The sequence below is a fragment of the Ostrinia furnacalis genome, unplaced genomic scaffold (assembly GCF_004193835.3).
Source record: "Ostrinia furnacalis isolate ACB-3 unplaced genomic scaffold, ASM419383v2 OfSCF7471, whole genome shotgun sequence".
Taxonomy (NCBI): Eukaryota; Metazoa; Arthropoda; class Insecta; order Lepidoptera; family Crambidae; genus Ostrinia; species Ostrinia furnacalis.
In genome coordinates, this window is record NW_021137710.1 from 164,145 (window position 1) to 187,126 (window position 22,982).

General features: G+C 35.6%; 2 protein-coding genes across 2 annotated transcripts; one reads left to right on the forward strand and one right to left on the reverse strand.

The window, feature by feature from the left end:
• Positions 1-1,760: 1,760 nt before the first annotated feature.
• Pgk (phosphoglycerate kinase) lies at positions 1,761-6,102 on the reverse strand. Its single transcript, XM_028321134.1, has 10 exons — positions 5,936-6,102; positions 5,652-5,855; positions 5,233-5,459; positions 5,025-5,142; positions 4,779-4,917; positions 4,236-4,370; positions 3,738-3,859; positions 3,558-3,658; positions 3,017-3,115; positions 1,761-2,058 (listed from the first exon to the last, which is right to left on the reverse strand). The coding sequence occupies exons 1-10, from the start codon at positions 5,995-5,997 to the stop codon at positions 2,018-2,020; spliced, it is 1,248 nt and encodes a 415-aa protein (XP_028176935.1). The 5' UTR covers positions 5,998-6,102; the 3' UTR covers positions 1,761-2,017.
• A 202-nt stretch (positions 6,103-6,304) lies between these two features.
• On the forward strand, positions 6,305-12,707 carry wds (WD repeat-containing protein wds). Its single transcript, XM_028321136.1, has 8 exons — positions 6,305-6,660; positions 6,778-6,874; positions 7,709-7,854; positions 8,596-8,740; positions 9,200-9,302; positions 9,866-10,097; positions 11,397-11,594; positions 12,387-12,707. The coding sequence occupies exons 1-7, from the start codon at positions 6,532-6,534 to the stop codon at positions 11,583-11,585; spliced, it is 1,041 nt and encodes a 346-aa protein (XP_028176937.1). The 5' UTR covers positions 6,305-6,531; the 3' UTR covers positions 11,586-11,594; positions 12,387-12,707.
• The last annotated feature ends 10,275 nt before the right edge of the window (positions 12,708-22,982 follow it).

The window sequence follows — 22,982 nt, forward strand, 5'->3', positions numbered from 1 at the left end:
TTAGTAAGATTAGATAGTACCGCTACATTGATGCTAAAGGATTTAGGGAATTGGCACGAATATTCGATGCATAGGACGCTTGCGCGCATGGCAGATCAATAGCGGCCATATTCTTTTTCTGTCTACGTGCTCGCCTATTAGTATGCAAGTTGACCACGCCGATTCCATCCACAATCCTCTGTGTATAGAGACTAAAATGCAATATCATACGTCCGATATAAGAGCATTAAAATTTCTTCATTCATGAAAGGAAAAGGAATTGTTTACTGAATAGGGGATGTCAATAAAGGTAACATTGGCTTCACTCTAAGCCTTAATATTTATATGACTGGTGGCACTTTGAATGTCATTTATTATGTAGAAGGGCGAAGGGAGAAAGCTTTGCCAATGCCAAATTAACATTAGACCTTAGAGCTACAGGTTAATCATCGTGATTTACGATATTTAATACTAGCATAGCAGGGTGCTTATCGATTTTGTGGCACTGACACGTTTTGCTTAGCAACGTCTTTCGAAGACAACTACAGAATAATATCAATATTTCTTTGTTATGAGAATGGTAGCTAGATACAATAAATAATACATTATTCACTTGTTGAGAACTACCTATACGTTGGGCGCCAGTTTTTCATCGAACGCTCACGTAGCGGACAAGAAATATCTGTGAAGCTTTAGCGGCTAAATAATCGTAGCCTTATAACAAAACTATTTGTTATTTATTGTTACTCTTAATTTAACAGTATAATCCAGTAAAAAGAAACACATGGGACCCAGTTCCGTCATCTTTAAGCAAATGGAGGATTTGGCCTTCGCTCCCAACGCTGGCCAGAACGGCCATAATGTTTGACAACTAAATTAATGGACAAGTACAAGGTAGGCATTAATTCAATTTGCCAAAAATATTAGGACGGAGGCCATAGTTTCATGTTATAAATAACAATATCATGTAGATCCATCCTGAATTCGCATACTTTGGAACTAAAGTTACGTTGACGTTAAAATTTTTAAAAGGAAAGGTTAAGAAAAGAATCGCGTTTGCTATAATACGTTGAAATACGAACGAAACAGGTCCTCGTTAGGTCAAAAAATTATGTAAATGTCCTCACGCTGACATTTGTAAAGGTTGCGCAATTTGCAGGTGCCTCGTACCGGACGGTAACGGTCCTCCAGTTATGGCTATGTTAACCCTTTATAAGGTAACAAGAATATAGCATGTTTTCAACCTTATTCGCTTGTCATAAAGTTCAAAATAATGAAGAGTTTTGACACGCTTTGTCCTTTAATGGGTTAAATGAATTAATGCATCGAATTCGAAGGCCATGTTCGTTATTATACCCAATAGGGTTGTTTTCGTTTTTAATATTGTTATTGACCGGTTCAACCGAAATAATGATATTTTTGTTAGTTTTCTTTGTTATTACAAATTCAAGTGTTTTAAATTAAGTATTTGAATCATCAGGTTCAAATCCTTTAATGTTATTTTTTTCTCATATAAAATAACTTTTCATAAGTAAGCTCAGAAGAGTGAAAATAGAAATAAAGTTTCTTGTGTTTAGAATTTACTATTCGTATTTTTTAAAAATATTGTAATATACATTAGAACCAGTACAAACGGTACATAAATTCTAATTAAAATAGAACGATGAACTAATTTAACAGTTAATCAGGACAGCGTAGCGCGGCTTATAACTTTGTTATTGAATAAACCATCTTTATAGGGCCTACGCCCAAACCCCGTTGGGATTACACCACAAACAAAATTAACTACGATCAACGTTTATTAATACTCACAGCTATAAATAAAATAAAATATACAATAACATGACACAATGATCTTGCAACTATAACATGCATTTTCACTTACGCTAATTATTATGTAATTTTGATAATTTCGAGTATTACAATCCTTTCAGGAACCAAATATAAATATACCAATTATGCGAAGTTTTTGACCAATACACATACATAAATGTAATTAATTTAGGTTATTGCACTGAATCTAATTTGCTTAATTTATTTATGCGTCGGAGAGAGCGGCTACCCCTGGGAGCACTTTACCTGAAATTAAATAAAAACAATGATAAAAATGAGAATAAAAGATAGCACTATTATTCTACACAAAATTACTTTTTAGAATACTGCTACACCGAACTTAATAAATAAGGAATATCTACGGGGTTTGGGGAGCAATATTACTAACAATCATGATTTGTTAACTTATTAAGACCTTGAGATATTACTAGTAAAATTACAAAATATGTGCATTACATTACAGTTACAGAGTACAGTCATTCAAAAGTTGTCTGATAGTTTTTTTTTATTTGATTCACAAATGAAAGCTTTGTTTTTTCAAAATTACAATAATTATTTAGAAACCACAAATACAAATCGTTTTTTCGTTAAGCCTAAAAGGATTTCAAGATAAATTAGACAGCATTGGGCCGACTGTACATAAGACTGGCATCAGGTAGCGAGAATCTCATTAACGCGGCGGATTAATTAAGAGGAGTAAGTACTTAATTCATTTTAACTTCTTTCTTCATTAACGGACTGAGCAGGACGGCGGAATTCTTCGAAGTGGATAACTTTAATGAACACGGGAACCAGGGGATGGCAATGGCATAGATTTCGGTGTAATTTTACGAAGACATCTTGCAATTATTTAAACTGTTCATAAGATTGTTTTAATAATTAATTGTATTTTGTGGAAATCGTCGAATTTTCAAGCATTGCATACATCATTATAGAGGTTTAATTTAGTTTCTTTATTTAAAAAATGTTTCAAGAATGATAAGAAACTTGGATATTTAAGCTGAAATTATATCACAATCTGTATAAATGCCATGGATGACTGTGATGTTCATTTCAATGAGAACTGTCTTGGGAAAAATACTGGCGAGTAATAACAAATATGAGAACAATAAAAGAACAAAAAACAAAACAAAAAAAAAACGGCCTTGCGCGCCTTCTGGCGCAGACGGGTAAAAATTGGCATTTGTTTAGTCTATGGACTTACCCTCAAGCAACTCCAGAGACGCTCCACCACCGGTCGAGACATGCGAAACCTTGTTTTCGGTGCCCCACTTCGCGCAACACGTGGCCGTGTCACCTCCACCTGTTTATAGGACAAATAGAACCCATGATTATGGAATTGCATAATCCGCACATAAGAAAGAACATACGTTTTTGTTGAAAATGACATTTATTGAAACTACAGTAAGATGTCTTATCCTTATCGTTCGCGCGTAATTATATTGCTGTCGCGACTGTGCGACGGGCGCCCGGCGTGAGTGTGCGAGCGCGACAGCAACATATTACACGCGAGCGATAAGGATGGGTAGCTTGGGGTCATTGGACAAAATTCTACGTGGTCGGCGACCAGACTATAGCTTACTACTTATTTGAGAAACTTCCTACTCCTACATTAACGTTGAGCAGATGAATACATTTGTTATTATACAAAGCTCTATTCAACTCTTTCTTTCGTCCCAAGATTATAATAAGAGAGTGAGAAATATGTGATGAGGTTAAGCAAACTTTATAAAAAAAAAAATTACCAATAATAGTGATGGCACCTTTCGCGGTAGCTTCCACTACACTGTTCATAAGAGCCATGGTTCCTTCCGCGAACTTCGCGAACTCAAACACACCGGCGGGTCTGTTAAACAAAAAAACACCTTAAATACAAAGCCACAAGATTCCAAATTGTATGTGCAACATTATCAGTGTCGTCTTACCCGTTCCAGACAATGACTTTGGCCCTTGCAATGGGCTCAGCGAACAGTTCCCGGGATTTAGGTCCGACGTCAAGTCCCATCCAGCCGTCGGGGATACCAGACTCAACTGTAGCACTTCCAACCTAATATAAAATAATGGCATAAGTTACGTGAAAGTTATACCAAATTACTAATACACTGACTAGTGTATTAGTAACTTAACTAACTTTGCTTTGATGCTATCGCCGGTATGATAAAGTCGTGTCGCATGTTGCTGATAGTAAGCTAAGCTATCAACTGACAAACTCATTTACACTAGATTTTTATTGCCATGGCTCAATCTTGTTATTTTCTTATTGGTTCAGACTGTTACATAAATGGCTGATTAGGCTAGTTGGTTGGAACATTTGACCTTGCTAATAAATTCGTAGTGTCTATGACACACTGAAGTAACATATCACACCAGTTTTCAGTCACGTTGTATTCAGTAAGCTGAAAATGTTACTAGTTTTGACTTACCTGAGCGTTCTCATCGAATTTGTCGGCAGTGACGAAATCAACTGGTAAGTGGATCTTCACATTGTTCTTTTCTGCTTTTTCTAGGAGTTTCTTGACGATTTTAGCGCCCTCAGCGTCGTACAAGGAGGAACCAATCTAAAGAAAAAGTAGAGTACATTATGAGTGAGTTAGCAAAGTTATTTGACTGAATTAAATTAATAAGGAAGTGGCCAATCAGTGGTATGGTAGGTACAGTCTACAGCACATCAAACTTTAGATTTTTTTTTCAAAATAGCACCTGTTTACAAGTACATAAGGTGCCAGTGTTTACATTGGGGTGCTTACAATGTTCAAACCTATGAAACATGAATAAAACTTTATTTTCCAGACAGTTATTGCTTATTGGCTTATAAAACATAGCATTCACATAAATAAAAGAATACCATAGTTACTTTTGATGATAATCAGTTTTTTGTTTTTATCTATGGATGGCATGAAATTTGTTACTACCCCTTTTTAAGTACCAATGAAGGAATCATAAGCAAATACACTACACATACTTACAGGCATGCCTTTAGTTTCTTTGAGGAATGTGTAAGCCATGCCGCCACCAATGATCATCTCATTGACTTTGTCCAGAAGGTTTTCAATGAGCTGGATCTTGTCAGCCACTTTTGCACCACCAAGGATGGCAAGGAAAGGCCTATAACAAGAAGTTAGTACATCAGGATTATGTGGTAACTTAAAGGTATGGAGATATAATAATATAACATTAAATATTAAAATAGTAATAAAATTGGTGGGAATTACCTTTCAGGCTCATGCAGGGCTTTAGCAAAGTACTGCAATTCTTTCTTCATAAGGAAAGCACTAGCTCTGAGGTCAAAACCCTCTCCCATCATTGAGCTGTGAGCTCTGTGGGCAGTACCTGAAAAATTAAAAAGAACTGTCTATGGTCTGCTCAAATGGCTGCTACTTTTGCCTAAGTAGCCAAAAAGTAAAAAAGTATACTGCTTACCAAATGCATCGTTAATGTAAACATCTCCAAGTTTCCTCAAGCTGGCTCTGAAGGCTGTAACTTTAGCAGGATCAGCTTTAACTTTAGCCCCACTTGCGTCAACGCCTTTGCCTTCTTCTTCGACATGGAAGCGCAGGTTTTCAAGGAGGATGACTGAGCCTGCTGGGGGGTCAGCGCATGCTGCCTCTACTTCAGGACCAACACAGTCAGACAGGAAAGTTATTTCCCTAGAATGAGTACAAAAGTTCTATGGTTTATTAGGTTGGCAACACTGTAGTGTGGATCAAAATGTTTCAATAAAATGATATTGTAATTTATTTATTTTACACTTCAGTATACTGACTAAGATGCTAAAGTATACTGATGGATCATAAAATTAGATTTAATGAGAGGAAATAATAGTGTTTAACTTTCTTTACCTGTTAAGTAGCTTTTTAAGCTCTTCAGCGACCGGCTTGAGCGTGTACTTCATGTTAACCTGACCGTCCGGCCTGCCCAAATGGGACATGAGAACCACCGACTTAGCACCTTTTTCCAGGGCATATTTGACGGAATCCAAGGCAGCTACAATACGTTGGTTATTTGTGATCACTCCTTCTTTGAGGGGAACATTGAAGTCCACTCTAAAATTAATAAATGAGATGTAATTTTATGTAATAAATTACTTGGCATTAAAACCACTGTAAAAACATAAAAATCATACCTCATAAGCACTCGCTTTCCGGCCAACTCCAGGGCATCAATACTAAGCTTGTGTAAAGCCATTTCTGAATGTAATAAGATTAATTTAGTATTTTTTATTGATCAAAATTCACCACACAGCGGCGAATTTTTATTGAAAGTGTCAAATTTAACCTTGGTTATGTCAAAAGGGTCATTTGTTCTTGCCATATAAAAAATAATTATCTGTGTTCCGTTATATGTGGGTGTCATATAAGCTGTGTTTCGTTTAACGCATTCAAAGTTGGATTACGTCATCGTTACGACCATAGACAATTTTTTTGTTGTTACGTTGGTAGCAGCGTCTGATTTGTATGGGAGGAGGAGGGACGCGGGAGGGTATTTCATTGTTGTTATGTTGGCAATAGTACTCGCCTTCGCGAAATATGCACGCATTGAGACGCCTGAATTTAGAATGTTCTTTGAAAATCTTCGGTGAAATACATGGTGAATCGCGAGTGAAAGATAATCTCCGTGTTCTATATCTCCCCAGGAGTGAATTGGATTATTATTCTGTGTATATTAGTGACTGTTTTGGGTGACGAACAAAGAAAAACGTAGTGCGTCTAAAGTTAAAACATGGTGCCGCTAGGACCGGGGCCAGGCCATCCTGCTGCACATCAAACACACGGCGGACCCTCGGCTAATCTATCCGGCCCAAATTCGTTATCACAAAGTGCTCCACAATCAAACAAGTCGTCGGTGGCGGTAAGTTATCTATTACAATTGTCTCAGTTTTGCGTCAGGCGCGGGCGGCACATGTTTATGTAACTAACTTTCCGTGAGCACGTGCGATTTGGCGCTAATTTTGTTGTCGGTTTGCAGAAGCCGAACTACACTCTAAAATTTACGCTTGCTGGCCACACGAAAGCTGTGTCATCTGTGAAATTCAGTCCCAATGGAGAATGGCTGGCCAGTTCCTGTGAGTACATTATAAATACTAGTTAGATACAGTATGGCGAAACATCTGTATGCAACCCACTTTTAGCTCATTCAGTTGCCAGCTAACTGCTGTTGCTATGCAACATTGCTAAACCTGTAGGGAGTAGGTCTGAGGTCTAAAGGTGGGGGAACAAACCTGGGCTTGATTAGAAAACAGTGGCCTGTCAGCATTGATTTGACAGTTGGTAATAATCAGCATAATTCACACATGAGGTGTGAAAATGTAATGCTACAGGTGTATGACCCTTTCGCATATTATTTAGTGTCATTACACCTATTTCATATTACTTTCAAATGAAAAATTAAGCATTCTTGCCTATATTTACAGACTTCTCACAATATTAAAATTGAATTGATTTTAACACTCCCAAAAATAACATTGTTCAATCTGACCCAGTTATCAGATAATTTTCTGACTTTATTGCAGTGCCTATCACTTGACAACTTAAAATATTTGCCCAAATAAATGAATTAATATAACACAAGCATTTAGATAGGGTCAAGAGCATTTCAAATATTTGATTTGTTGATCATCATACAAAAAATAATAGTTTAATTTTTTTTTGTTTGATGACCTAATCTAAACCTAATGATGAAATGTATAATTAGTAGCAATTTATTCTCATTTAATTACTAATTAAATGGGTAAATGAGAAAATAGTGTTTGTCTGCCAATACGAAATGAAACATTAATTAATGCCAGGCAATTTGGGAATTTCCATTCATAGGGTCAAAGGTCATTATAAAATTAGTATGAATTTTATGCTTCTCTAAACCTAGGCAGTATTATTGACAATTTGCTTATAATTTTCAGCTGCTGACAAACTTATCAAAGTGTGGGGTGCCTATGATGGCAAGTTCGAGAAAACAATTTCTGGCCACAAGATGGGCATCAGTGATGTGGCGTGGTCATCAGACAGCAGATTGATAGTCAGTGCCAGCGATGACAAAACCTTAAAGGTAATTAAATCATTTTCTAAATGGTTAAACTTAAATGAAATACCAAAATACTGTAGTTTCTCTTCCTATAAATAAGAAAAAGTAATGGAAAGGGGGCCTTGAATAAAGATTTTTATTTGGTAATGCAATAACACTCATAAACTCTTGGTTTTCCATCAAAATGAAAAAAAAAAATATAATTTTTCATGATACAAAAACTTCATTTTATCCAAATTAATATTATTAGGGTATTTTGCTTGATGAGAGTCACCAAAAACTTAATGTAGATCAGAATTACTAAAATGTAATGATAACCCAGATTTAGTTGTTAAACTATTAGATGTTCTCACGGTTGTTAAACTTTTATCATATTATCTAAACATTCTACTTCATAAGATAAGATTGCAGCTTTGGATATTTTTATACTTCTTTCCTGGTGTTTGAAAAGTTAGAAGCCATCAGTTATGTCTGGTTACCATGAATATTTCATCACTGTTACACGACTGTGAAATTTGTTTAACTATGGTGCAATCAGTACTAACTTGCCAAGTTATTTTGTGTATGAAATCAATTATGTGTAAATGTTTATGTTTTGAATGATGGAAACCCATTGTTATGCTATCTGTTAACTTGGGCTTTTCTTACCGGTTAGTTACTTGGTTGGATTTTATTGAGAAAAACTCAATTTTTTTCAACATTAATTAATGTTGAAAAAATGGGTTGTAAAATTTTTATAATGTTAATTTCTTTTATTTGTTCCAGGTTTGGGAATTAAGCTCAGGAAAATGTTTGAAAACACTAAAAGGACATAGCAATTACGTTTTTTGCTGTAATTTTAACCCACAAAGTAATCTTATTGTATCTGGTAGTTTCGATGAGAGTGTACGAATATGGGATGTAAGAACAGGTAATTATCAAAATATTACTTATTTTTATATTAAAATGATAAATGAACAAAATGTACTGGATAATCTTCTTCTAGTTTTTGTTAAGTTATTTTTCAATTAGTGAAAGTTGCAGTTAGTTTGATGTAATCACTTGTAAATGCAGTTAATAATGATTGACTTGGATAATGAAATTTGACATATTTGGTTTGTTGACTTCCTTTTGAATGTTCATATTACATGGCCTTGTGTAGAAACATTGATAAATCGCGCGTTTTCTGAGCGGTTTTCGCCGCGTCACTGCGTTATCCACGTTTCCTATCATGTATGGGAACTGTACAAGGAATGCATGAGAATTAACCAGTCAAAAATGGAGAGAAAGATATCTGGCAATCAAAAATAGACCCTAAATCTGTTTAGTAGAGCTTATCTCTAAGGTGAATCATGAGTTATTTCATCACATCATTGTTTTGTATTTTTAGGAAAATGTTTGAAGACATTACCAGCGCATTCAGATCCAGTATCAGCAGTTCATTTCAACAGAGATGGCAGTTTAATTGTATCCTCAAGTTATGATGGATTATGGTAATTATGCTTTTTGGACATTATAATTACTTATTTTATTAAAATTTTGCTACTTAATGTGTAGAAGAAAAACTTTGAATTGAATAACAAATCGGCTGCAATGAGTCAGTGTGTCGAATAGTGTGAACTCTTTAACCTTTGTGTCCAGCTGTTAGTATACAAATATAGCACAGGGAATGCTTTGAGTTATTTTTCGTTTGTTTTGATCATTGCGTTTATTTAATTTGTTTGTAACTAGTAGTACAAAGTATTATTTGTCGGCCGTTTGGTGTAGTGGTTCGAATCGGACTACTATTCCGGAGGTTGCGGGTTCGATTCCCGCACAGTACTAACATTTGTGTGCATGAACATATTTGTTTGTATTGGACTGGGTGTTTTCTATGTATAATATGTATGTATTTACAAAAAAAAACGTATATAAGTATGTTTATATCCGTTGTCTAGTACCCATAGTACAAGCTTTGCTTAGTTTGGGACTAGAAGCGCAGTGTAAAATGTCCAAGGATATTTATTTATTATTTATTTATTTTATTATATGTATTTTCAACCCGTTTTTTTTTCAGTCGAATCTGGGACACAGCATCAGGGCAGTGCTTAAAGACATTAATTGACGATGACAATCCTCCTGTCTCCTTTGTAAAGTTCTCACCAAACGGCAAATACATCTTAGCAGCTACATTGGACAACACACTCAAATTGTGGGACTACAGCAGAGGGAAATGCCTTAAAACATATACAGGACATAAAAACGAAAAGTATTGCATTTTCGCTAACTTCAGCGTAACAGGAGGAAAGGTAAAAAAAAACTTATAGCACTATTTTAAACTTTCAAAATCCTCTACTTGGTTAAACTATTCCAGAAGCAGTAAAGACCAATGATTTCACCCTACTTTTAAATATTAGCATAATATTATAGCCTCAGTTATATCATGAGGCACTGAAAAAACGATAGTAAAAACTGAGTTACTGTGCCAATAGGATATGACTCATGAGTTGGCTTATTAGTAGTAAAGTAGTAAGAGTTGTTACTATGCAAACTCTTGCCATAGAAGCGATAATTCTGTGGTTTTTTATCTCAAAAGGAAAGAAAAATTCTACTATTATTTGTCTGTACACCTAAACACTATATCGGGAATGCGTGTTGGTATCAAATTACTAAGAAATACTTGGTCAGCACAATCAATAAATGCCATATTGCATTGTATTCAAGTGATTTGTCTTTAAAACTTGAAAAGTAGCAGAAACATGTTAAGGAAAAACTCCGAAACTTGTTAATTTGTAGTTGAATCACACTTTTCCACTATTAGTCAGTATAGGAGGATGTCTTTTTACTACAAAGTTAATTGAACAAACATACATTTATTTGCTAAAAATAATAGATTTATACTGTGGGCCACGAGCCAAAGTATTAAAGTGACTCATTGTTTTTTTGGTTTTAGTAGAACATTTGATCTTTGATTTAAGTTTGTGTATGTAAAACTTTGAATTTTTATGTGAAAAGCCACCTCATTTCAACAAATACTCTATTCTAAATTAGGCATTCTGTATGTTGTCTATCAATGATTTTTCTACATCCCATGTTTCCATATTGTGTAGTTACTGTAAATATTAATTTATAGTCCAATATTAATGGCGTAGTTACACAATGTGTGAAATTGGTCAAAAAGAATAATGGGCGACGTACGGCGAAACGAACTGAACTGCGTGTTCACACTATCTGATTCGATCAATTTCTCGAATAGTGTAACTGCGCGGCGTCATTAAGAGAATGTCTCCAACTTCCTCATTGGCCCTAGAGCAATTCCAAGTATACCACCAATAAAAGCCTAATTAGAGTCATCAAACCTCTCAGTCATTCAATTAGAGCCATTAGAACTTCATAACTATGAGTTGTTTTCTATGTGTAAGCTGAGGACACGTGTCTCCAGCTGACACATCTGTATCTTCGTAAATATTTATGCTACGATAATGTATTATACCTCAAAAATTACAGTCGGATCCAAATAGNAATATGTTTACCCAAATAGAACCATTAATCTCCAAATGACTTCCTCAAAAACGTCAAAATTAATGAACCAAATTCCTTGTCCACAGTGGATAGTATCAGGATCTGAAGACAACCTGGTGTACATCTGGAATCTGCAGTCGAAAGAGATAGTGCAGCGGCTGTCGGGACACACGGACACGGTTCTCTGCACGGCGTGCCACCCCACCGAAAACATTATTGCATCCGCGGCGCTGGAAAACGATAAGACTATTAAGCTTTGGAAGAGTGACACTTAAGTTATACTGGTGAGTTTTGTCTCCATTTTTTTTTAAATAAGTTTATTAGCAATTTGTATTGCACAAATTAGAAATAGTCCTGTTAGCCCCTCGCGGTAAGCTAAATAAGCTTGTGTTACGAGTGGGCTCACTACAATAGTCGAGCGGCGGTGGGATTCGAACCCGCGTTCCTCGGATCTCGAGTCGGCCAGTCTGACCCCTTCACCGTTCGGCTATCGTAGCCATTTGATATCGTCACCAGCATATCAACTAACGCCCTTATTCATAAACGATGATTGCATAAGTGAAGCAGCAAATCGAACGCACAGCGTTGAATAGACCTCTGCGATTGGTTCGTCTGTCACCCTGTGCGTCTACGCGCACTGTGAGACCTGATAGTAATGTTTGTGAATACGGGCGTAAATAACAAACATTCTTAGTCCATTTTTGTCTAAGACATAATCCTCGAAATCCATTGGAAATTCGTAATGGTGTGGTTGGTTCACTTGGTGACCATACAATAATGAATCTATAAGTGAGGTGGTAACCTTAAAAGTAAAGTTTCCGACTTCAAACTTGTTTCATCTCTTCTGTGAGAATGTTTTACTGACACCATCACATACTGTTCTCAATTGTTTATTTTAAACTGCTAATTTATTCTTATCTGATCACATCAATGATACATTTTCTGTTGAGTATTCCTCTTATGTCCCCCGATGACGGTCACGTCAATGATACATTTTTTGGTTACTTCCATTATGCATATCTGTGCTTTAGTGATGATATTTTGTATAGGTAAAGGAAATATTTTGTTTGTTTCAGGTCACCAAACAAAAGCAGTGATCTGTATAGTGCGGCTCCATATTGTGAGCCGAGACGCGACTGGCTTGTGTATACTTATTTTAGGATACCAGTGATTTCGGTACCTTAGGACAATGAAAGCTTATTCGATGCATTATTTCATTTCTAATCATTTAGTTCACAGTGAAATGTGCATTTTCGGTTGTTATAAGATATACATTATGTTTTGTATCCAACGTGCACACGAGGATATGAAATTTTAGCCTTTATGTTTTAGATAGGATTGAGTTAAGAATTCCGCTTAAGAATAACTGTTGGATGCAATTAAAATTTAGTAGTTTATATTGTGTTTTTGATTACCCAATTTACATGACCTTTCTCCCAAACAAATGGCACAAGTTGGTCACTTCATGCTAATCAAAGGTGGCCATTCATAGCTTCATCTTGACCTTTGTATAAATTCCAGTTGTATAAAAAATATCACATTTTAAACGACACCTGACAACACATAACTGTATAAATTATGGCGCAGTTGCACTATGTATGCGCGAAATTGGTCGAACGAACGCGGAAGTATGGGCGCCATCACGGAAGTATAAAAGGTGACGCACGGCGAAATAAACTGAACTGCGTATTGACACTGATTCGATCAATTTCATGCATAGTGTAACTGCGCCATTGCTCCTATTACATGTGGCGCCTGATGGTTTACATTAATGTGCTGTCGTCTGTACATATTGAAATTCGACACTGATTATCTATAAGATCGCATTTGACTACATATATGGATTTTCAAACTATGATGTAGTTATAAACTTTGTATCTGTGCTATGCTCGCTCGTTTTCTGCTGCAAATAAAATAGAAACATGAAGGAAAATAGTTTTTTCGTTGGAACAGTTAGCAGTAAGTACCAAGTGAATCCTCTTTCTTCCGATTCACCGCATCCTACTTGTCTTTTATTTGCTGGGTCCTGCCACTAGAGTTGCCCAACTATCGATATGTTTGGCTTGAAAACTAGTACATAACAATATCGATAGGCTCGAAATCTTGTCTACGGGACACCTGCTGACACTACTTAGCCCTCACTTTATCGACTGCGAATTTGTCCTCCAGCTTTTCAAGTGTTCTATGGACAATTTCTTTTCTTTAATGGTTGGTTATTTAAAAAAAAGTAGGTACACTATCAATAGATTGAATCTCTGCTATATCGATAGCAGAGGTATTCCAATTCGCTTATTACTAGTAGTTTGTTTGTAAATATTTTTATTGTCCTGTCTTACACAATCGATATTGAAAATATCGCTAGTACATCGATAGTCAACTATCAAAAGGCAACTCTATGGACCACTCCACTTAGGGCGGAGCAGGAAATGATGATGTTCAAACACCGTAATATTATATTTTTATTAACAAGTCATGTTCATCATATTGCCTGCTAGAAACTATTAGAATTTCTAAATAAATAAAAATGTGCTTTAGCTAGGCCCGAGGTTGACTGGGAGAGATTTCCCTTTGCCATCTCTACTTATAAGTTGTTTCACTCTGCTTTTGTTTGATGTTATGAAAATGCATTGAAAAGTAATAAAGAAACTAAAAGGCTTCAAAGTAATTACCAGATAAGTTTTTCTGAATAAAAGTTGTGTCACAGCCTTGTTAAAAAACGTGTACAAAACTTGCTAAGTGTTGAAGTGTCTAAAACCCAGTTCAGTATAAGCCTAAGCACCTATACTTATAGGGACAGATCCCCAACTGTAGGAAATTAGATCCTTATCAGAGTGAAATCCCTTTTGTTACATCACAGTAACGTTTCTACCCGAAAGAATTTAGAAATGTACAGCGACGGCACCTCAGTATGCCTAGTTTTGTAGCAAAATCGCACTTATAACAACTGGAATAAGGAACTTGATGTGTCCTACCCACAATATAAACCTACCTGCTTCGAGCCGATCGTGTCCACGGTGAAATTGTATTATCCCATGTTCCATGTACCATTTACGGTTGCCACACGACAATATTGGCTATCGTGCGGTTGCTCAATATTGAGGTATTGAGGTGGCCGAGACCGCCTGTAAGAACTTTATGGGGCGATTTGATATAAGCAGGTAATCTTATCTGGACAGTAGGTACGGATAAAAGGTTGTCTGTAGGGAATTGTTTTGTAGGTAGGGTAACACAATCAGAAACGTAAGGTTCAATCAAGCATCCAAATGTTGATAGCAGCGTGGCGGTTCGAACTCGCAACCTCTGTCAGGCCAATCCAATAAGCCAGGCGGCCATCATTAAGAAGTTAAAATAGGTAAGTAAAACAAAGTTTATTTATTTAATATTAACATAATATTTTGTAAATAACACACCGTACAATGTTTTATATGTAGCTTTTCGATATTACCCTCTGTGTGAAACAGCTGCGTCAAACGCTCCGATATTATTTCTAAACATCAAAACGTGGTGATATGGGTGGCAATGTTGAGATAGGAATCTGCGACAGTTACGGTCTGTCGTAGCTTCATGATGCGCGAGATATTTTGTTTACATTTCCTAGGAACTTTTGTTTAAAATTGTATACTGCTTTCAGGGTATATTGTGTTACCAGTTTTCCCCCTCTAAGTATTTACGAAGAAAGGATATTCAAAGTGTACGAAACAATATTGTTAAACATGATTCCGGTAAGTCCTACATAGCTTTTTATTGGAGAAAACTTACTTAATAGTGAGTTAAATACCATGTTTCTAACTTGAAAGCTTTCTGAATTGGGTTTTGTAAGATTTTTCATAATATCCTTTATTATTTCATGCAATGCAATGAGATGCAATGACTCAGATGGTGAAAAAAAACCTTCATGTTTTTAGACAATATTTTCATTAGACCAAAGTGGTAGGTACTTTAATTTTACTATAGTTTTAGTAACTACCTAGTGATAAAGAAAATTAACTAAATACCTGAATTATTACTATCGAATGAAAATGCACGAGAAAGAACTCTGCATTTATAACAGTTTCATAGAGTTGAAGTGCAAAGTACCCAAATAATTCGGTCGGAGCCAGTCCTATCAGAGGGTTCGTTTCACAGCAGTCGCGGAAATTAGTAAATGAGAAAAGTTACCAGTTTACCGGCAACCTGGGGCTAGTTCAATGGCTCCTTCGCATTTAGATGATACTTTAAAGATTTCAGTTCATTTTCAAATACGAGAGCTTGTTAGTACTACTTATGAAAATTTTTCATTTATAAGCAGCGATACTTATGATACTTCCTAATCAATATACCTAACTCTTATCCTAGGTACCTAATAAGAACATATACTTATATTTAATTTTTTTTCTTTTACATAAGTAGGTAGGTCGTTTCTCTACATCATCTACATGGCAGTAATAGACTTGATAGATATCTGCCAGTTTTTGTACTAAAGTATGTAAGTAGATAGGTAGTTGGACAGGCTCTCAGCTATAAAAATCTATATAATATGTATAAAATGAAACCCGTTTTCCGTTGTCACGACATAACATGAAAACGGCTTGACCGATTTAGCTGATATTTTTTTGTAGTTTTCTAATACTCTGTACAACGTTTTTACGGAAAAAAATATAAAGAAAATCTCTACGCTAAGGCGGTACGAAGTTCGCCGGGTCAGCTAGTGTTGTAATAAAAATATAAAGACTAGCTCACGGATTCTGTCCTTCCTTCTTTAAGGACGCCTTCAACCCCTGTGGGTTGCATAGACTACTTTGGGTATCAATAGCACACACCAGAAGGTTGGGAAACCCTGACCTAAAGGAATAAGCTTCTTGCAAATTGGCATAGTCTGTCGATGTTCCGTTTGCTCCAATAATTGTTGCTGCGGAAACTTAGTTCTTAATTGAGAGACTGAGACGGATATAATACCTAAATGTAGAGTGTAGAGCGCTGAAGCTGACTGAAGTTGTTCTTCTAACTATCACAGCAAATGCTTAGCCCTTAATTTAAATATAACTTGTAATTGAGATCTAAATGTGTGCAAATTTTTTCATGCAGTCTTTTATATTTTTGCACAAACGACGTAAATTATATATTGCTAAAATCGTTGAAAAGTTAATTATTTAGATGCGACCAAACTACCATGCTCATATGCCAATAAAGGTTAGGTATGATAACAGAAAACATACGCTTAATATAAAGATAACATAATTTTATATTTATGTATGTATACCAGTCTCTATACCGATACAAAACACTCCTCTTACTTTGAAATACTTGTCTACTTATGTTATTCACAGCTCTAATAACAAAAAGTTACTTACTCCTATAGTAGGTAGCGCGTTTAAATTTCTCTCTCTCCAAAATAGTAAGCCATCATGTCTCATAAGTACCCACATAATAGCTCCCACACCAAATTGAGGTAAGCTGAAGTTTGCCAATATTCCTATCTTTGGGCACATATTCAGTTAATAAGTATGAGGTTAACTGAACTTTCAGGGTAAATACGTGTCGGGTAAAGGCATACATAGATCGAATAGAATAGTCTACCTACTTACTGTTTGAGTGAAAATCAAAAATAATATTAATATAGTAAGCAAGACTGAAAACACTACCGCAGCCTGCAAAAATGGTCTTCAGCCATAGTTACTATTGGTGAGTTTGCAATATTGTTTTCATGCGAGTTGCGTTGAGTAGAGTAAGCATTTACTTAAGTTGTAAGTACCTATCTTCTGTAGAGTCAAGTAACACGCCATAGTAGGTATGCAAGTGGTAGAAAACCTTAAACCGAAAACTGAAATAAAAAACTTAGAGACTACAATAAGTTCTATCTCGGTATATCGTAGTCTAAAAAAAATAATATATTTTTTATTTATCTCTCACACACAACATCAATGAGGGCTATCGTTTTAGCGCTCACCAGTTAGCGCCACTGTAGAGTAAGGTCCTGTCACTTGCTAGTAGCGAAGACAGTGGCACCAACTGGTGAGCGCGAAAGTGGTAGGAGGACTATCGCATTTGCACTCATCAAGATGGCGCCACTGTAGAGTAAGGTCCTGTCAATCGCCAGGGGTGCCAACGCCCAACTGTTAAGTATAAAAACGATAGCCTACATTGATATTTACATTTAAGGTGTTACACAATATTTATATTTAATTAATTAATCAATCTTTAATTATGCTACATTGTGTGTGAGAGACTGGAGCCTGAGATAGGCTTCCGAAGAAACCCGTATTACAGGTTTCCAGAGCTCCCACCTCCAAGGAAATTAGTGACCTGATTAAATGTCTACACATGCAAGTATTATTTGGAAAGATACCTACTGTTTTTCACTATGGACATGGTTTTGTCTCAATCGATAATACTTATAAACTTGTGGCACAATAAACGTTTTCTTAGAGACTCACTGCAGAAGCTTTTTTTACAAACTGTACCCATTACACTTGTACAGGCTGTACTGTTTTGCTATGGCAAAAGTTAGGCCTCAGGACGTAATTTCCATAATGTTTTGTGAGCACTGAAATGAGATTATCGAACACCGTTGGTGGGAAAATGGATTATGCTCGGGTTAAAAACGTTGTTTTATTTGCGTTCTGACGTGAAAGATACATAATTAAGGTGTCGAGCGCATTATTTGCTGAATTGTTATTTTCCTTTTGTGTGTATTTTCCATTCATTATATTATTATTCGTTCATACTACTTATAAAACATCGAAGTAAAACACATAAAAGATAGCGTAATTTGTCTAATGAAAGTAATATGATAAACTAGCTTTTGCCAATTGCAATGGCTTCGCCCGCGTGAAAAATATCGTGTCACAGATCGCTATAAATTAAAGCCTATAGGTATGTTATTCTGATGTTTAAACAATAACACTGTAAAGTTCTATCAAAATCCGTTCAGTAGTTTTTGTGTGAAAGAGTAATCTTAAATGCACACTAACTCGCATTTATAATATTAGCAGAATGTAATAAATACAGAACTGAGAAAATAATTGCAGGTACAATTTCAATACATATTATAAACCTAGTTAAACCGCTAAGTTGCGAGGTTGTGCGGTAGCGCTCCGTCCCCCGGGAGACCTGTTGAACTCCAAACTTCAGTACGCGGTACCCTTGCGAGCATAATCGGTACTAATAAGTATAAATTTAAAGTCATAAAGACCCTAGTTAAAGTTATGACCCTAGTTATTACAACCGGTGCAATAATGTAATGATTTGGATTGAAATAGCGTTTTTCCGCTAACTTTTTCTGTTTTATCTTACTGAACCTAACATCATCCTGTCATAAAAATCCTTAGAGACATACATAGATTTCCCTGAATTTAACTTTTCCAATACCTATGTAGGTACCTATCTATAAAAACTTAATTCAATATTCGAACATGTTTTATCATAGGTAGGTTTAAAGGGATACTGAATAACTTAAAGTAACCTAGGTAATCTAAACTAAGGCATAATTTCCATGCATCACCTACTTTCAGTTTATTTTCATAGAACCAAACCAACTTTAAAGACTCGCATCGGTATTACCCAGATCGAAAGGGCACTAAAAATTCAATTTTCACTTTCCACCATGCAGGCTTTCCATACCTCCATGATGACGCTAAAAGCGTAATGGAAAAAAACGAAAGGTATTCCAGCGCTGTGCATGACGGACAGGGATTTAAAAACTAAAGGATCCCAGGCAAAGCAATTTTATCTGCTCTCGTTTTTGATAGGAAGCTTTTCATAGAGACATGTCGTTGGATATTCAAAAAAGTGAGTCAACAAAAATTATTATGAGTCAAGGATCCAGCAGCGGTGTCCAACAAAAACACTTATAGTAAGCAAGGTTACCTAAATTAGTTATACCTACTAAATGTATGCCTGTATGTTATAGTCCATGAACTTAAAAGTAGTCCTGAGCAGATTTTTTTTCCACTGTTAAATTAATGCTTCTACATAAGTATCACACCTTAATTGGGATACATCAAATATCATGAGAGATATTAATAATTTGATAGTAGAGATATTAATAATATATACAGTACAATATAAATAGAGGAGTTTTTATTTTCCTATATTCCGCAGCTTCTGTTTCAATATACAACTATCCTTATTTTCTTAGAAAATCGTTAATAATACGATGAGCGATAATATCAGGGAGTTTCTAAAGCGCTCAATAATAAAGTCAGCCGGTTATTGGACTTCTTCCGAAGCACAGCACGTCCACCAGTTCACATTTATAGTTGTTTAATAACTTACCGCGGTCAGAGCTATGAAGTCTCTATCATAAATTCCTACTACGAGATTATACTTTAAAGTGAAAATTTGTGAGGATGGATGAATGTTTGTTACTCTTTCACGCAAAAAGTTTTTACCTAGAAGAAAACAAAGGAACTAGTTTTTAAAGGGGGACGATAATCTTTAAAGATAAAAGACTGAAAACGTGGGTGAAGCCGCGGGTAAAAGATAAGTTCTCATCCAATTTTTGTTACAAAAAGTTATTTTATAACATACACCGCCTACACAAGTCCTGCTTTAAATGCGAGAGTAGCTCAGTAAAGCTCTATATTCACATTTAAACTGCAGAACTAATCGCAATTTTGGCTAAACATAATTTAGTTGACAAAAGAATACACAAATATCACAGCCACTGGAAGAACCAAGTCCATTAAAAAACTTCCACGTTCCATCCTGTAGCCTGAGAGCTCTCCCATCCAATGATTCTTTAGTTAGACAAATTGAATGGTGCATTCACTCGGAGTGTACTGTTGTTGCAGGCATTTTGTGATGGGAAAAATGAGTCTTTATCAGAAGAAATTTGCACAGCGAAATTGTTAACAGTTGTCTCGTACATACTATTTTTATTATTATTATTTTGTTACAACTGTAAAAAGTGATGAGTGTTGTACCATCATTTACGTAGTAGAAATTTAAAATCGCGATTTTTTCAATTGTATATTCCTCAAATATTTTTAGAAAAGAAACAACTCTGATCTTGAAGACGAGATCCACGCAAATGAAGCCACGAGCAGAAGAAGTATCATATTTATGAACCTTCCATCTCAAAAATAATTATATCCTTACCTATCTACTTACTTAACTGTTAGGTTTTACGTGCTATTTTGTGCACATCAAGCTAAACACACCTTATTCAGTCGTAATACGCGTAATTTTGCACAATAACCGTACTTGTGCTGTCGCCTGTACTCGGAATGAAACCAAGCACTAATCTAAACTTCAGTAAACGTTGATGTAGATTGCTCCCGAGGATTTCCATTTCTTCCACTTTTAACTGGTTTACGCTGCATTTCCGAGCTGCCGTATAACTATCAAAGATGGCGGACAACTTGAACGTGCCTTCTGTGGTACACAGGAGCTTATATTGAAAGAAAAAGGACGGATTTATAAAGCTTATCGAACGATTTAATTCCTACAACATATTAGTGCCTCTGAGGTTGGCGTTAGTTTTATTTCGAATTCGTTGTAAATTCAAGCCACTGATTTTCATCAATATAACATCAGTTTTTCAGGTTTCACTTGGCTTGCTCTTTATGGAGTGTGATTTAAGTGAAATTAAAAAATATTTCTTAAAGCTAGAATTCCTAAAACAGTTTCCTGAAATATATTTTTCATCTTGAAGTTACGCATAAAAGAGATTCTGAAAAAGTATGAAAATCCCTAAACATTAAAACAGCGGTAGAGTTGTAGGTAAAATAACCAGATAGCGACAAAAATGTTCCAGATTTTCTAACCTATTTAAATCACAGTATCCTTACCGACACCTTTGATGCGAAGAGGTGACCAGCCGATCGATTATGTATACAGTCTACACTCTACATCAAATTATACAATTTTGCTGTAAAATAGTACCTTGTACAACGACATACGATACGATGTCACAGGCTTACCACGATATGCCGTCGTCGTACTCACTTTGTTCTCACCTATTAACCTGACAGTTGATTGATGAAAACTATCGTAAACTCGCCGTTAAGCTTAGGTCTAACGACTCTACACTAGTTCAATCGATTTTAAGTCATAAGGTTATAGGACTAAAGGGTTGAAGTGCATAGCTTTTGCTAGGTATGCGTTTAGTGCACTTAAATATGTAGGTTATTGCTAGCAATAAATGAAGTGCTTTAAGTGCTGCAAACCACTGTTTTTATGACTGGGACTCTATGTTTCAGCTTTTTTTAAGTGCTAGGTGTGTGAAATGATTATATTTTAAACGATGTAAACCTATTTCCCGTGGTATCGCATGAAATAGAGAATATAATGAAAGCTTGCCAATAGAAAAAATATAAAATCAGGTCTCCCCAAGTCGCCATTTGCCTATCCTGTGCTTTAAGCTAAGTGATCTGATGATGATGATGAACCCTAGTATGAGAAAATATAGATTTTCAAAACTTTCATCCTCTTATTTTCACTTCTTCCATGTCATCAAAATTAGGAGTAAGAATGTGTCAAAGAAATAGACAGTTGCTTGTTACTCGAGTTTACGTAGATTAGGTATTATTATTAAAGCGATTATTATTTACTGAAGCGGTTCTTTAAGCCTGACACTAGATTGAGGTCAAAACAAATGAAGAATTGTTTTAAATCACATGAAAGAAGAAGTTTAAACTTAAGACCTATAAAAGATAAGGATATAAACAATATTGATCACTAGCAGATCAAGATTCCGATACATAAAGTAAACAACTTTTACGAATGTTTGACAATTATTTTCACACACGAGAGAAGACAAGATTATTCGTACTTTCTTCAGCTTTGATGTCCCACAGTTTGCGAACTTCCAAGAATAATTATTATTTTTAAGTCACACGTGTATGTCATAGAGGCTGAAATTGCTTACATCGTCTCGAGAGTACAATTCTATACGACAAATATTTCATAACCAACTTTTTAGTTAACGTAGCAGGTAAGTACCTAATTGGTGGATATCACTCAGGTAACGTTATTTACTTAATTTAGTGGCACCTTCACTGAGTATTACTTTCACAGAGGAATTCGTCGTTAGTAAAATCTGCCGAATTTAGAATCTCCCTCCGAGGCCAATTATGGTTGTCATTATAATTTAGAAGGGGCGGATATTCCCCATTGTTTCACGTTATTCACTTAGCTACTCGTAATATGGATGAGCGACGTGACGATCTAAGGAAATAATGAGATAATTAGTTTAATAATGTTACGTAAGTTTAAGCTTTGAGTTATTATATTACGCGGAAGGTTTGTATTAAGAACAATGAATTTTCTTAGGCTGTTCCTAAATTGTAACTGAAAAAAGTTTTATTTTAATGAATAATGAATATGGGCACTTCAGTGCGATGAGCACGAGCATACAGATTCAAAGTCCTAGAACGAAGAAACTGGATCTAGAAAAGAGAACTGGATACACACAACAGCGACCGATATCAGACATTTACTTTTCAGCTATCAATTCGATTTAATGGTTCGTACCTTTCCTTTTCAATTCACTCCGATCGACAATAAAGCAGTCCACTCGATATGTTATTTACTGGTATCATCTTTCGCTACATACAAGTATCATAGTAGTGGTTACTACGGTGGTATTTGCAAACTGAGTATTACCAAACTGGTAAGAGACGGGTATCCTTGCTTTCAGCTATCAATTCGATTGAATGGTTCGTATTACAGATCACTTTCTTTTTCAATTC

Bases quoted from the DNA above. Each gene is read 5' to 3' on its own strand.
- wds (XM_028321136.1), top strand. From the start codon at position 6,532: ATGGTGCCGCTAGGACCGGGGCCAGGCCATCCTGCTGCACATCAAACA. The intron at 7,855-8,595 runs GTAATTAAATCA...TATTTGTTCCAG, and splicing joins GCGATGACAAAACCTTAAAG to GTTTGGGAATTAAGCTCAGG. The intron at 10,098-11,396 runs GTAAAAAAAAAC...CCTTGTCCACAG, and splicing joins TCAGCGTAACAGGAGGAAAG to TGGATAGTATCAGGATCTGA.
- Pgk (XM_028321134.1), bottom strand. From the start codon at position 5,997: ATGGCTTTACACAAGCTTAGTATTGATGCCCTGGAGTTGGCCGGAAAG. The intron at 5,856-5,935 runs GTATGATTTTTA...TATTAATTTTAG, and splicing joins GGAAAGCGAGTGCTTATGAG to AGTGGACTTCAATGTTCCCC. The intron at 3,116-3,557 runs GTAATTTTTTTT...TCCTATAAACAG, and splicing joins AGGTGCCATCACTATTATTG to GTGGAGGTGACACGGCCACG.